Source organism: Prenolepis imparis, unplaced genomic scaffold (assembly GCF_030444845.1).
Source record: "Prenolepis imparis isolate NDT839.2.m4 unplaced genomic scaffold, iyPreImpa1.0 SCAF_2, whole genome shotgun sequence".
In the NCBI taxonomy this organism is placed as follows: domain Eukaryota; kingdom Metazoa; phylum Arthropoda; class Insecta; order Hymenoptera; family Formicidae; genus Prenolepis; species Prenolepis imparis.
In genome coordinates, this window is record NW_028141160.1 from 19,668,354 (window position 1) to 19,684,135 (window position 15,782).

General features: G+C 30.8%; 1 protein-coding gene across 1 annotated transcript in view; it reads right to left on the reverse strand.

Moving 5' to 3' along the window:
• The window catches only part of LOC145932575 (zwei Ig domain protein zig-8), a 50,099-nt gene that overhangs the window by 12,548 nt on the left and 21,769 nt on the right, over positions 1–15,782 (reverse strand). The window contains exons 2-4 of the mRNA XM_083031608.1: positions 12,556–12,764; positions 1,107–1,335; positions 39–338 (exon numbers count right to left, since the gene is read on the reverse strand). Of these exons, the coding sequence (XP_082887734.1) occupies positions 39–338; positions 1,107–1,335; positions 12,556–12,764 (738 nt within the window). The remainder of the gene's footprint in view (positions 1–38; positions 339–1,106; positions 1,336–12,555; positions 12,765–15,782) is intronic.

Below are 15,782 nucleotides of genomic sequence, written 5' to 3' on the forward strand. Positions count from 1 at the left end.
CAGACTCCTGGCGGAGACTCGCAGGAGCAAAGACTCACCATTTAGGACATGAACCCTGATGGACGCCGTATTGGCGTTGCTGGGCTTGCAGCTGTACTCCCCGGAGTCCGAGGGCTGCGCCGTCTGAATAAGGAGCCAGGAGGTGGTGACGTCGCCACCCTTCTCGGTTATCACCGAGACGCCGCCCCTGGGACTGTCGTAGCTCAGGACGTTGTCATTGTAGTACCAGAAGATGTAGGCTGGTGGCTCCGAGCTAAAGTGTATGGCGCACGTCAGGTTTATCGTGCTGCCAGCACCGACGTACAGCTCGGGTCCGCCCAGTATCGTCGCCGTAGGTACTGCGATAAAGAAGAATTTTCTTTCGCTTTTCTCTCTCTCCCTCTGTCTCTTTCTCGCTTTTTCCTTTTCCCCCCTTTCCCCGCTCGTTTCTCCACCTCCTTACTTCCTTCACTATTTCTTGTACGTTCACCCTCTCGCTCGCTCGACCCGGATAACTCCAGAGATCGTGAAAGCTCTCCGCATGAAAGCCTTTCGGGAATGGTACTTAGCGAACAAGGGGAATGAAAGATCTTTAAAGTCGTCTCGTGATCTGTGAGGAGTAACGAGGTGGAGCTTCTTAGCAAACGCAAGGTCAATCTAATTGAAATAATGAGCGGGACGTCGACGTTCCCTATCGGTGTTGAGAGCCTTGGGATCATCGTTAAACGTTTCAATCGTCAAGTATATCTTTCTTTATTGAATATGTGTATATATATACATTTTTTTAAAATTTGAATATTTTTCAAGCATAACTCGGAGTTAAATTTATTCACGTACAATAACTCTATTCTATATATCTTGGTATATAGATCCCTGAGTGAAAATCTAATTTTTTATGCATTCCTGAATTCTCTAATCATGCATATATTAATTTAATTTTACACAAGTAAAATTTAAAAAAATTCTATACGTTGATGTTCTAAAGCGAGAAAAATATTAACGCGAATTGAGAACTAAATATACACACATTCTACTACAATAGTCTGCTTAAAATATTTTTAAGACTATTATTAAAAACAAAGAAAAATAATGTCGGATTAAATCGTGCGAATATACGTAAAACTTACCAACGACGTTCAAGTGAAACTGATACGACTTGATAGGTATGGTGGAAATCTGACATTCGTAGATTCCCTGGTCTCGCTCTTGCGCCCATTTTATGCAGAGAGTCCACTCGGACCATTCGCTATTGTGACCCGTGTTTTGTCTATGTAGCGCTTGAAATCGCTGGTCGCTCGTGTATGTGTACGCCCCCGCTGTTAGAATGTGGATGTCCCTGTGCCTGACCCAGGATACCTTTGCAAACGAAAATAGCAATAAAAGTGATAAATATAACAAACAAATAATCAATATACATAGCGCTCATAAAGTGTTTTGTATATCTTCGATTGCATTACACATTTATTTCGAGAAATAAAAAAAATTTCAAAATTTCTTACATGTTGTTAATTAATGTTGTAAATTATTGTTTTAAAGGAAAAAATGTATTTTTCATTAATATCTGGTAATTTAAAAGATCGATGGATATTTTCTGAATTTAAAGAAAAAGGAGATATTATTTATCTTTCTAAATCAATTTTCAAAAATAATGTTACAAATTTTCGTATCTTTTAAAAAAGACAAATAATCTTAAAATGCTCTTTCTCAATTATTTGAAAGTTTAAACCATTTTTTTTATCTTTGAAAATAGATGCACGTGACACAAATGAGCACAAATGAAAAAGTTGCATCTGCGATCTTTTCATAAATTTTATGCGTCACTTTAAGTGAGTTTTTCTAGAAGAGCAACTCACACTTTTGCAAGACTGGAAGCTTACTCTTGATAACTTTGAATCTAACCCGCTAGACTGTGGTACAGTCTAGCGGAAGTGCTTCGTATATATAGTATTTGATTTTATTGCGATTCCGCAATGGAAGGATTGAACGAGGAGGATTCGTCTATTTCCGTACTCGCGCGGAACCCCGAAAAACCAGCGATCCGTGCGCGAGACGGTAAGAAAAGTTGCGAAGGAAACTTTCCCGGGGAAGTTTTAGCGTTTCTCACCCCTTCTTTTCTTGGCGCACGCAAAGCAGATCCGACGAACGCGGCGGCAATGTCAGTGCGAAGCTACGAGAGTCTTCGACGATTTCCAGGGAAAGCCTTCGAATGAGAAATAAAAAGATTTCCCGTGGAACGAAACGATCCGGGCGTTTTCTCTTACATTCGAAACCCTCTCCCTCGGTATTCTTCAGAAATAATATTATCCTCGAAGAGCCGCGCCCTTATTCGAATCTTCTTGCATTTTTTTTACACGACTGACTTTCTATCGATTTGTCTCTTATCTGAACTCTCTTATAATAACTATCTTATCTTGAAGGCAAGATTAATAAAATATGAAAATCAAAATAATACAATTATTGAACAAATTAACAAATATAAAATTTCACAGATTTGCATAAAGAATCGATTTGTAGAAAGTAGAATTCTTCTTTGTCATAGATATGTTTAATATAAAGATAAATCAAGTTACACACATTGATTATTATAAAGTAAGATGTTGTAAAAAAATCTTGAATAATTTTCTTATGATCATCAATTGTAAATAAAAACTATTCAAGAGAGACAGCCGTCTATATCTGAAGAAATTTTAATTGTCATTCTAATTACATGAAAAGGACAATAAAGGGACTAATTTAATCGTATTCTCCTTTCCTTCGTGGAATAATAATACATCGCAGTGAGATAAGTGGACAGGGACGAGAAATTAAATCTTTCTGATGAGGAAAGTTCGGTCACTTAAAAGTTAGGCTGTAAGAAAAGACACTTCTGTACGCTCTCAAATCGAAGCTCACCGGTTGCTTTAATATTCTCAAAGGTTACTCCGGAGACTCGTTGAACTTTCGATAAAGTATATACATCTGTTACGATAAAAAACAAATATTTTTTTTTTAATAATAATTTTTAAATATTTATTAAATATTTTTTTCCTTTTGTAGTTTACAAATATGCAATATGCAATATGAGAGAGAGAGAGAGATAAAAAAGAGAAAAAAACCTATAAATTTCTATGTCGGAAAAAGAGATTATCTAGTATATATAAAATCACACCATATTCTGTGCAAAATAATTAAATAAATATTCTTTATTCAATTATTATTTTTATTCATATTAAATTTTATCAACCGAAGAGATGATTATTTTCGCCAAAATACGTATCGCCAAGTCATAATAATGCCGTTAAATCATAGTGCCCAAAGAGCTATACACGCGAAATAATATTCGCGTCGAGATAATTTATCGCCGCAGTCCGTCAGCCATCCATTCCGAAAGCAATCGCGGGAAGCAACGAGAGAACATTGGAATCCGCGGTGTAAGTTCGACGCGTATTAACGTCGGTTCTTCGTGCGGAGCACACATTTCCCCAATGCGGGGAAATTTCAGAAATACATCCCCATGGGTGGTCTTTAGCGAGGTCGAAACTTGGCTGTTCATCGATATTTTCACAGTGTCCGACCTCGTACATAAACCGAGGCGAGGAGAGAACGGTCAGTATATGTGTGTCGGCGCACACGTACGTACTTACTACTTGCCTACATACGTATGCATGTTCCGCCGTTGGCATCACTTAGCGTATTTACTCAACGAAGTTTACGTCTCTCGCGGCGCCTGGGCTAGCCGGGCAGCTATCGCACGGGAACAAAGGCAGTTTAGCGCTTCCTAACCATCGGGACGAATGGGGCGACTCACAGACGGGTGCAAAGCGCCCGGCACCCGCGTGAAACAACAAGGAGACGTCGGGAATGATGTATGTCGAACGTTAAGTAAAACTCGTGCGAATGTAACAGGAATGTGGCAAATGGTTTCCCATATTATCTGCAAAGTGAGTTCGAGCGAAATACATTTCTGCGCACAAAGAGATCCGTGAAAAGCTCTCCCAAAATCATGATTCATTAAAAAATATTACATACTGATACCCGCACAGATATCTTTGATATATGATTAAGAATTTTCTAGTTTTAATATTTTGAATATATATTCTTTACCTTAACAAACCTAAAAGTATTATAAAAGTGTTTTACAATTAATTATATCTCTTTTAATTGCATAATATTATTTCTTTAAACACTAATAAAAAATATCTTTTCTGAAATTACCATTTCAAATTTGATTATTTTGTTCAGTATATCACTATGTTTATAATTTTTTAATATTGATATTGACAAAAAATATTTCAAGAATTTTTTTTAATGATTTTGATATCAAGAATGTTAAAAGAATTTTAGAATATAAAAAGTAATTTTTTACATTATAATCATTACAAAATAATTTATATACGAATTATCAAATACTTGAAAGCGATTTTAGCACTTTGTATACTAAAATACAACAGTCCTACGGTTAGCAATCAATACTTCTACAGTAGAAAGCAGTAATTCATCATTATGTAAATGTTACGCAAAAATTGAAGTGTTACACATCTTTCGCATTTCCGATAATAAAGAGAGAAGGACAAATATTTTTAAATTGGTGCCGCTTTGTCAGAACTATCTTGTATATATATGCGCCGCGAGTAAACTTCATATTTTATTACTTTATTTTCGCAATCGCCCCCTTTTTTACGAGTGCCATCGTTCTCGCGTCAATTTAGTACATGATACATATATCGATTCTGTTAGTTGATGATCTTTCCGGTATTCATCCCGAGCGGCGTTCCCGATCGTTTTTATTTACCGCTTTAGTCGTAAAATATTTTTTTCGTCATGTAAATGTTAACCGTCAACTCGTTGCGAAATTGACACAGTGATTGGTAATGCATGCGCGTCGACAGATATCTAGTGTGACATGCGTCAGGATATATTTTCAGTCTCGATAACATCTCTTACATGAATTTAAAAAGTTTATTCATCGCGAAACAATTACTGTGAGAATAACATATACAATTCAATCTCATGACTCAAATATTTAAAATTGTAATTAATAATCATAAATATCGTTTATATTCTCTTTCTTTTATCTAAAAAATATATTTTTTAAATAATTTTTAATAATTCTTTTAATAAACTCTTTTTCAATAATAATCATTTAAAATTACTAAACGTATTGTAAAATATTTAGATCTTATAGTCATCTGCTGTCCAAAATGCCACCGCAAAATTGGCAATTAAAATTTATATATCTTTCAAAATCAAAAATATTCTGTGTGTATTTGTGTGCACTGCTGGTTATACATAAGCTCGCTAATTTAGATCGAACTTTGATAAATAGAATCTCAAATTCTATCGCTTTTTTTAATCCTCAGATTGTTATCGTAATTATCGACACATAGCGGATTTGATTTATTTTGAGAAAGATTTTTTATGATCCTCTCCAAGCTTTCAAACAGAATATTAAAAGCGAGAGGCTAATCGCTATACATCCCTAGTATATATACCATTAATAGTACGATATATTACTAGTAGAGTTTCTATTCGTAAAATGGAATTTCCTGCCTAAAAGTTTTAGCACCTAAACGATTAGTGGCTTTTACGATATTACTTCGATGATGTATGTCATCGTGGCTTTCAAGTTTCCTCCGTTCGTATCCGGTCCACAGAGTCGAACACAAATGCGAGCGTAACAATCAGGCAATCTATGGATCTTGAATATTCTGTACCGAACATAGATCTTGCCGCAACTAAAATCAATCCGAGGAATCCATATTTGCTGGAACTATCGATTCCCCCCCTCCCTTCTCAGGCAAAGTCGGTACTCCGTCTGTCCGCATACAACAGAGCAATCTGTTCTGTCATAGATGTGGAAAGTATGGGGTTACAATGAGAACTTCTCCGTGCTGCGGTCTAGAATGGCATTTAGGATTATACCATCCGAATAAGAATTATCTTGAAAAATGCAGGGATTATGAGATGCCGAATAGTTTCACTAAAAGATTTACATCTTTTTCACTATGTTATCGAGTCTATAATAAAAATTATATTTAGTTTTCTTTTACTAAAAGATATGTAAAAATAATATCGGAGATTTATTTCCTTTTGTGATTTATTTTATTTAATATTTAAAATTAATATTAATATTTAAAATTTAAATTCTCTCATCTATTTTATATTCTTTTATATTCTATAAGAAATTCTTATCATTATCATACAATAATGATATAAAACACAAACATTTCAATAAAAATAATATAAAAATAAAAATAATAAATATGAATGTGATTATAAGCCTGATATTTCTTATCATGCATAGAATTATTGGCCAAAGAATCGTTACGCATTTTGAATTTCTGCATTAATATAAAATAATACATATAAATAGTTTAACCGTTTTTCATAATAACTCTTCCATTGCTTCAATATTTTGTGGAATATTGTTTTCACTTTTGCAATCCCCTGCAGTTTTTTCTTTTTATCTTTTTTAATATCTATATAACCGGCATTGCGTGAATTTCATGCTATTTTTCTCTCGATAATCCCGCTATCGCTCTAATCAGACGAGCGTTTGTGTCATAAAATATGATTAAAAACTACCCCTTTTAATATGCGCGTCACATCAAGTATGTATCGAAATTTAATCCATCGACGCTAAATGAAGATAATTCCGGTATTATGAGTTTCCTGAAACATTCGATTGTTCGCTTGTGCCTGTAGTTATCAAAAATATAAAATATGATAATGTATCCTATATCTGTGTATTTAGGAAAATATTACAGAGAATATAGACTCTGTAAATATGTTGAATATATTATACAAAATGGGTTTGATAAAATATTATAAGATATTCAAATTTTTTTACGAGGATCATTAAAAATCTTTATGCAATAAAGTATTGCCGTCAGCTACTTAAAGAAATTATTCTAATTTTTCCCAATGACATATAAAGTTTTTTGCATTTTTAATTATTAATTTTTTATATTTATTTGCATAATTAAAGAAATATAATAAAAAACATTTTATTTTTTACTAAAAGTATTTTGAAAAGACGCAAAGGTGAAATGCAATCAAGATTAACACATCTTGCAAATTAGAAAATATTTTATCGAATAGATAAGTACATGTGTCAAAATCATAATATTTTACAATAATTTACAAACATTTTTTCTAACATAAAATAACATGAAATAACATTATGCAATTGTTGATGAAGTGATATAAATTTTTATTTTCATAATTCTCTTTTCTTGTTGTAGTGACAATAGCCATTTAATATTTTATTTTTATGCAACTTCATAAAATAAAATCCAATAGTATTATATCTGATGACTTACGTAAATCGTCTTTAATGGACTTACGTAAATTAGCTTATTGTATCTCCATCTGTCTCTGTTTTAAAATTTAACATTTATTATACTAGAACAACATAAGCGCGCACTATCCGCGCGCGCCATTCTTCGGTTTTATGTTAAAAAAATGATATTAAAAAAAAAATAATATAAAGTTTATTTAAACTCGATTAATTAACCAACTCTTTTACTGAACACTTTGTATTGCTGAAGATGGCCTAATGTAGGTCGAAACGTTCAATTTTATTATAATAAATGTAAACTATTTGCACGAATATCCAGCGTTGGCTCTTAACCCTTTATTTATTTATAGTTTAAGTTTAATTTTTATGAGCCTTTGAGTGGACGACTTTTAATTTAATTTAATTTGTAAATAATATGTTATAATACCTTATTTTTGATTAATATTTTTTGACAGAAATCAGCTGATAACTGTCAAAAATATTAATCGAGTTTAAAGTATTATATATATATATATAAAACCTATTATTTAATACATATTATATTATTTTAATTTTTATAACATTATTTTAAAAGTTAATTAGTAAATTAACGCTTTAATCAGCTGACGCTTTAATCATATATGTCATGTAGAGCTTCAATTAATTTTTTTCAGTAGTAATATAAGACATTAATCAGACGTTTGTGATTGCTCGGTAGATACACTGACAAATTATCCAAATTAATTATTATACAACAAATTAATTATATAACAAATTAATTATTTTTTACAATAATCAAGCTTCAAATACACAAGACATCTCGAAAACATTTCTATGAATACGAGAGAGAAAATATTATTACGGAGAAAGAGACATTCTCTCTCTCAATGTCTCTTAATCAGCTGATTTTTCTGTCAAAAAATATTAATAAAATTTGCTAATTAAATATTCTAGCTTACCTATTTATATTTATATTATGTATGTTATAATTTGCTAATTAAATTTTAAAATAATAATAAATGTTAATAGTAAAAGTTATAAAATAGTAATACGTTGTAAATAATATTATAATACCTTATTCTCGATTAATATTTTTTCTTTCTAAAGCTATATCTTTTCGAACGAATCTCCTTCGAGTTTTAATTAATTATTAATATTAAGTCATGTATGTACATACATAGTATCGCGCGCGCGTTATCAGAGTGAAGTTGCCGATGTTTGTAGCCTTGGCCATTACCGAAACGCCGCGAGTATCAGGCAGTTCGAGCTGCGTCCCACTGTGATTAATTAGTAAGCATAATCGTTAGAAACGATTTCTAACCTTTGTATTGTAATATTTATCAATCGCATATCATAATTTCAACGTTAATATGTAGTCGTAATTGTTCGAAACGCATATTTCGCGAAAAATTCAATGCAAAATCTCTTGCCAACATAACCCAACTTAATCTGTTTTCGCGCGCGCGAATGTGTTGCGATCCGTGGATATATCTATCGTTAATTCTAGCTTACATATCTATATTGTGTATGTCATAATACGAAATAATAAGATTATTCTAATATATGTATGTATTTTATTTGTTACAGGTAGCATTGCGATACACAGTGCGATTCACGCGTCATGTCGGGAGTGCCGTGTAAAATTTCGCGTTTCGGGAGTGCCGTGTAAAGTGTCGGACAATCGTAATTATTCGTGTTTTCGCGAGTGTCGTCAGTGCTACGAAGGAGCAATGACGGTCGACCAAGAGAGGAGGAGGAGGCCCGGGGAGGCATCGGGCGACAGCGGAGCAACTGTGAGGTATGTAAAATAAAAACATTTTTTCTAAACTGCATTGTTCGACACACACATATGTATATACATAATTTGAATATTTTGTTTCCAGATTAATGTGTGCTGTACACTACACCTCCGCTATTGTACGTATCGGTGAGTGAGAAATTGTTTATTTTATAACATTTCTATAGCAGTAATGAGGGTATATATAATATGTTGAAAATATTAAAATAATAATGTTTTAAATAATATGTTATAATATCTTATCCGCGATTAATATTTTTTGACAAAAATCAGCTGATAATTGTCAAAAATATTAGTCGAATTTAAAATATTATAACATTTCTTTCTAAAAAAGGCATGTTAAGTCAATTCTCGCAAGTATTGTTGCATCTTTTCCGCGATGCTGATTGACTGTTTTGATTCGCATTGTGCGTTATATTCATAGCATCGAGAGGCTGTCATCGCGAGGATTAGTAGTTTAATAGGTTGTTCAAAATAAAACTAAATAAAATAATATGTTTGAAATAATATGTTATAATACTTTATCCGCGATTAATATTTTTTGGCAGAAATCAGCTGATAACTGTCAAAAATATTAATCGAGATTAAAGTGTATATTATATAATAACATATTATTTAAAACTTAAAATATTGTTATTTTATTTAATTTTATTTTGAACAAACTATCAAATTGCTTACCCTCGCGATGACAGCCTCTCGATGCTACAAATATAACGCACAACGCAAATCTTGACAGCCAATGAGCATCGCGGAAAAGCAACAACAATAAACTTCGATATATGCGAATATCGACTTTACATATCTTTTTTAGAAAAGGATTACATATAAAAATATAAATCTCATAAATAAGCTTCAACAAAATTGGAAACATTTTTAAATATTATAAAATATTATAAAATAGATCTTTTCGTTATTTGTAGCAGAATTGTGAGAAAATATAGCTTGTTACATTTTACATGCAGGGTATTAATCTTGCATATATATTCTCATTTAATATAAACAATGAATTTATTGTCTAATGGATTTAATGGATTTGAATCTTAATTTTGTAACTCAATTTTGTGCCATATTCGGGCTCAATTGGCTCGTTATTGATATAGACTTATAGACATATCGAGTTTTTATAATATCGTGAGCAGAGCTAAACGATAGTATTTGATCTGCAAATCAGTAAGTCGATAATCAGTGAAATTAATTCGAAAAGAATTATATATTAAAGATGATATATGAAAATTTACATTGAGAAATTCTTCGAAAAAATCTTCAAAATGTAATATTTTGTTCGGAAATATACACATATTACATCTTTGAATTCACTTTAAGTATATTTTTCTATTTTTGACAATTTTACTTAATATTTTTATTTCCTTATTATATTTTATTATATTTTATTTATATTGATATTTCATTTAATTTAATTTACTTACATTGTTGCTTCCATTGAATTTTATAGAATATTTACTAATCGAGTTTAAGTCGATTTAATTTAATTTTATCTTGTTTAAAAATCTTGGTAAATATTCGCTTTAACAAAATTGTTCGTATTTTTTCATCAAATTAAGTTATATATATATGTAATTGTGTTGGTATGTAACTTGTAAAATTTAAGGAGTGGGGAAAGAATTTTGTATATGTATACTTATATATCAATTTAAAATGATACATATATCAATATAAGATTTTCGTAATTTAGTAATATTTATAATTACTTTAATAGTATCTATTTATATCTATATTGTATATTAGCTTTGCAACGAGCAGCCTCGGGCGACTAACCAACTCGTAAATCGGGTTCCGCGTGAAGCAGCTTAACCACTAGTGCACGAATAATTAAATTGCTTTGTGAGAAAGCAGAAACGCGGAAAAATTTTCGCGAGCAAAACCCTGATCTATTATTAAACACAATTACCACGTAACGTCGCGAAACAACTATAAAGGAGTGCAAAGTCAATTTCTTTCTTCCATGTAATATTGCATCGCTTTTACAATAGCGTTTAAATTAAGTCTTTATACAATTTTAATTATTCTGTTATGATTGAAAAAACAGTAAAAGATATATTTTCAGGTAAAACAAGTTTTTTTTACACAATATTGTATCTTGCATACACACATTTATAATAATATTATATTGATTTCTTCTTAATATAAAAATTTAATAAAACATTTTGTTTTTCTCCCAATTCTTAAATTTAATAATAAAAATTTTAATAATATCTTACGCAAGAAACTTTCTAAATTACTTTATTAAAATAAAATCTATTTATATATAAATTTTGTTATTTATTTGTTTTTCATTATTAAAGCGAGAATAATTTAAGTTGCGAGAAACAACTCTTTATTTTTAAACATTTGATTTTCAAATATTTCCTAAAACTACTACAGCAATTAATTTTTTATGTAACAAAAATTAACTTTAGTTTAGAAAAAAAAAATTTATCAAAATTGATAAAAAAAATTGCACAACAACCTGTGTAACAATTGATTTTGGTCAAGTAGTACTTCTCTCAATCTTTAATTGCTTCATAAAGTTTAACAAGGAGTTACCATTGTTGTTGTAAGAATTTTTATCGTTATCGTGAGGGTAGAGCAAATTAATTTCTCGTTCACATATGTCAAGAACAATACTAACACTCCGAAAGAAGTGAATACAGACTATCGTCATTTGATATCCAACAAACGCATCTATTTAAAATAACCAAATCGATAAAATTGCATATATTTTAAAGAATATTCATGTTGTCATAAAAGATTTTTATTGAATGTTCTCATGAAGAACTATATTTAATAATGATCTACACAAGATCGATCAATTCGATTATTTAATAGCGCTGATAATTTCTTTCAATAGAGATGGTAGTACTGATGGATAGTCTGCGATGAAATTGAGTTTCCAGTTACCTCTAAGATCAATTAACGTCCAATCGACCCCGTGCAAAACTCGATTATATCCTGCAAATCGTTTCTCTTAAGACTGGATTCTTGAATAAAAGGAATAAGAAAGAGACAGAAAGAGGGGGGAAGGGGGAAAGAAAAAGTGAGAAAGAAAGACTATTTGCCTTTAGTATAAATGTTCTCTCAGGTTTAAATTAAATGTATATGAAAAATAAATAATATCTTGCATTAAAAATGTAGTATTATAGGAATACTACTATTATATTATTATGTGAAGTCAAGAACCTAATTTCTAATTGCAGAAATATTATTTTAAGTATTGCCAATTTTTTAAAGTATATTTTATATATTATAAAAAGGTAATAAAAAATCTAAATGCGCATTTATCAATGCACAGATTTTAGAATAAAATGTATAATTATATATGTATAATACAACTAATATTTTTGCATTTTTTAATTAGGAAAATAAATGTAGCGTAGAGATTAAAAATCATAATTATTACTATAATTTATAATTGCAACATTTTCAATAGTATGAGTATTGCTTTTAGATGATATCTCTCTTTCATATTTTTTATAATTGATGATTAATTATAAACAATATATTATGAAAAAAAAGTTCTTACTGTTTTATCGCCCAAATTGCGAACTCGACACGTGAGGTATGCTGTTTTTCCAATCAGAGCCGTCACGTTAGTATTTTGCGAAAAGTCGAAGATGGGTTCCGGTTTCGATTTCAGTCCGGAAGAATGATCCAGCAATTGTTGTCGTGGTCTGGTCTGAATTGCGTGTCTGTCTATGTTATCTATCGTTCGATCTCCTAGACTCAGCGTATCTGAAACAAAGAGAAATTCGCTGATTGAGTGTTCAAAAGTTACAGCACACGTCGAATGATCAATATTCATTATAGTCTAGGACAACGTGTGTACGTACAAATGAGTTCTCTTTTCAATCAATTAATTCTTATATATAATACTAGCAAATTTTATTTGAATTTCTTATTATTGTTTTAAATAAAAAAAGACATGAAATATATTTCTGATTGACATTTCCAATTATAGAATTCCAATTTGTACTCATGAATAGAATATTTTATCTACATTGTTTAATTTATGATTGATAAAACAGCTCTTAAAACCAGACGAGCGATTAGTGAGATTTCCGGTTAATGGAAATTTCCAATTGCGGCTATTAAATGCACGAGTGAAGAATAACGAAGCTTCGAAATGCCAACGTCCGCAAACGTTTATAACTCTTTGAAAAATATACAATATTCTCGACAGCGCGTTCTCCTAGAATTATTCGCTCCAAGTTGCAATAAAAACTATCAGATTTTTTTGTAACTTGAAAATCGATTTTTTTTATATATTCTCCCTCTATTTCAATACTCGCGCAGAAGCTAAATGCAGGTAGCGATAGTTTGATACGCAGGCGACGAACGTAGTATTCCTCGAAATAGAGAACGATTGGCGTTTCACTCGACAAATCGAGGCTATTGATTCTGTCTATTCACTCTTGCCGCATTCGCCACTATCGCGTCCATTTGTATCTTTACTTGCATGTGATGCGCTCAATAATTTTCGTTATATTTTTTACTATGGTTTTTGTATGGAAACTTTACTACAGTGCAAAAGCTTTAGATTTCTGCGAGCGTTTGCAGTATAGTCGATTTAGGGGCTAATCTTTGTGAAAATTAATGACATTTGAATTTTAAATGTTTCTAATTGTCAATAGATACTATTGTCATTAGATAATATTGTAATAAAGATTAATAACAAAACATTATTAGAGATTCTTTTCTAATCTATTCAGCAACAAATAATTTTAACAATGTGCATAATAATTATTTGAATAATTTTTTTGAATTTTATTACGCATTATATATCAAATAATGATGAAATCTTTATTCTAACATTTATTTGTTGAATCATACGTTCGTTGAAATCTCTAAAGATTTTAGATTCCGAAAAGTCATCATCTGTGCTGAATACGCTTTTGCACGCTTCAGTCTGCGATGTTGATGAAATAAAATTGTTATATACGAGACTTCCTTTTTCTCCATTTTTCTCTTTCAGTCTGTTCAATCTCTTTTCTCTCTGTGCTCTCTTTCTCTATGCCGGATGTATTTTTCTCTTCGTTATAGTTAAAGAAATTACTCTATGTATGAAATTGCAAAGCGGATTGTCATCGTTCGCATATATTTACGTTAAAAAAAGCAACGAGTTTATTATTATTTTAATAGGGATACATCTGAAAAGTGGCGCGTATCGATGAACAACTTTTGGGATTCGTTCCAACCAACTGCGAACCATCGATTTTCGAATCGCGTATGACCATAAATATCAATTTATAGGGAGCAACACACATGACAACAACACGAATATCGTTAAAGGTGAAATAGAACGATCTAATTGTATCGAAAAAGGAAAGGGGAATTATTGCTTATAAATCAAATAAAACATAATTATATTATTAATTAATAAGTAAAAATTTAATTTTATAAAGAATAATAATGTACATAATAGTATTTTAATATCCGGTTTTTATATTGATTATTTTGCTTAAATATGTCATAAGCATAACCTATTGCGAAGAAATGTAATATATTTTCGCTCTTTTATCTTTTATAGGACTTTGCTAAGAATGTTACAAATATTAAAATTTACATTCTCTCCCGTTTGACATTTTTCGCTTGAAATTATAAAAGAAGAAATAAAAAAATAATAGAATGTAACTATGTATAGCCAGTAGTTTGAAATGATGAGTGGCTAAACTATTCATCTCAAAAGTTCTAACGTTGATTCTAAGTAATATGTACATGTAATATAATTAACTTTCAACTAGACTTGTGTAAAAGTTACGAAGTGCACCCATTTATGCTGCGATATGCGGAGTAATATAATTAAAGTAAAAAGAGCAAATGTCAAAACGTACTTTAAATTTTTGAGACATGTATAATAACAGTAATTTTTTGATCTAATCATCATTTAACAGATGAAAAGCAATCAACTATCGAGAAAATTTAATGGGATTATTCAAGACCTATGTAGCTGTGTGCTGAGATGCTGCAAAATGGTCCGTAGCACCCGTGCACTTTGTGCACTGCAAGTTGTTGAGTTAGAAATGCACTCAGGAACGGTCGATATATGTTTCGAAGTAGCAGAAGTGTTTGCTTAGTGTTTGAAACTAACTCTGCTGCATATTCCGGATTTAATGGCGAAAGATATATCTTGCACTGTCGTACAAATTTAAATTCATATTTAAAGCATTTCAACTAATTATTTCTTTCTTACATCTTGGCTTTATTCCAATTATAATATGTTAATTTATGTGTGAAATATTCACATCCTTTAATTACGACGATAATACTCAAATAAATAAATAATGGCCATTAAATCCTGAATACTTTATTTTCACGAATCTCCTCTTATATTTTTGGTATTATACATATTTTATTCTATTAAAATAAAAAAAGTAATAAATTAAAAAAAAAAATTCTTAATTAAAATGAACTCTCAGCAGTAAAAATACAAAATATTGTAGACAATAATTCTAAAAAAAATCCACCATTCATTACGTTTCTGTCAATGTATAGATGATAGGGATGAGTAGCTTTAATAGCCAAATGCATATACAAAGTATCTATAGTTCGGTAATCAGAGAACTGTTATAGCTGCGGGATGTAGCTATAGTCAAAGGAAAATTGGATAGAATTAGATTAGATCAGAGCTCATTACGTTTCAGCAGAGTGAATTAGGTAGAGAATGGGTAAAGGACTCTACTTCCGGCCAAGATAAATCTTTTTTCCTCATTGTTTTTCCTATAATACATCACGTGGATCATAATGGCATTG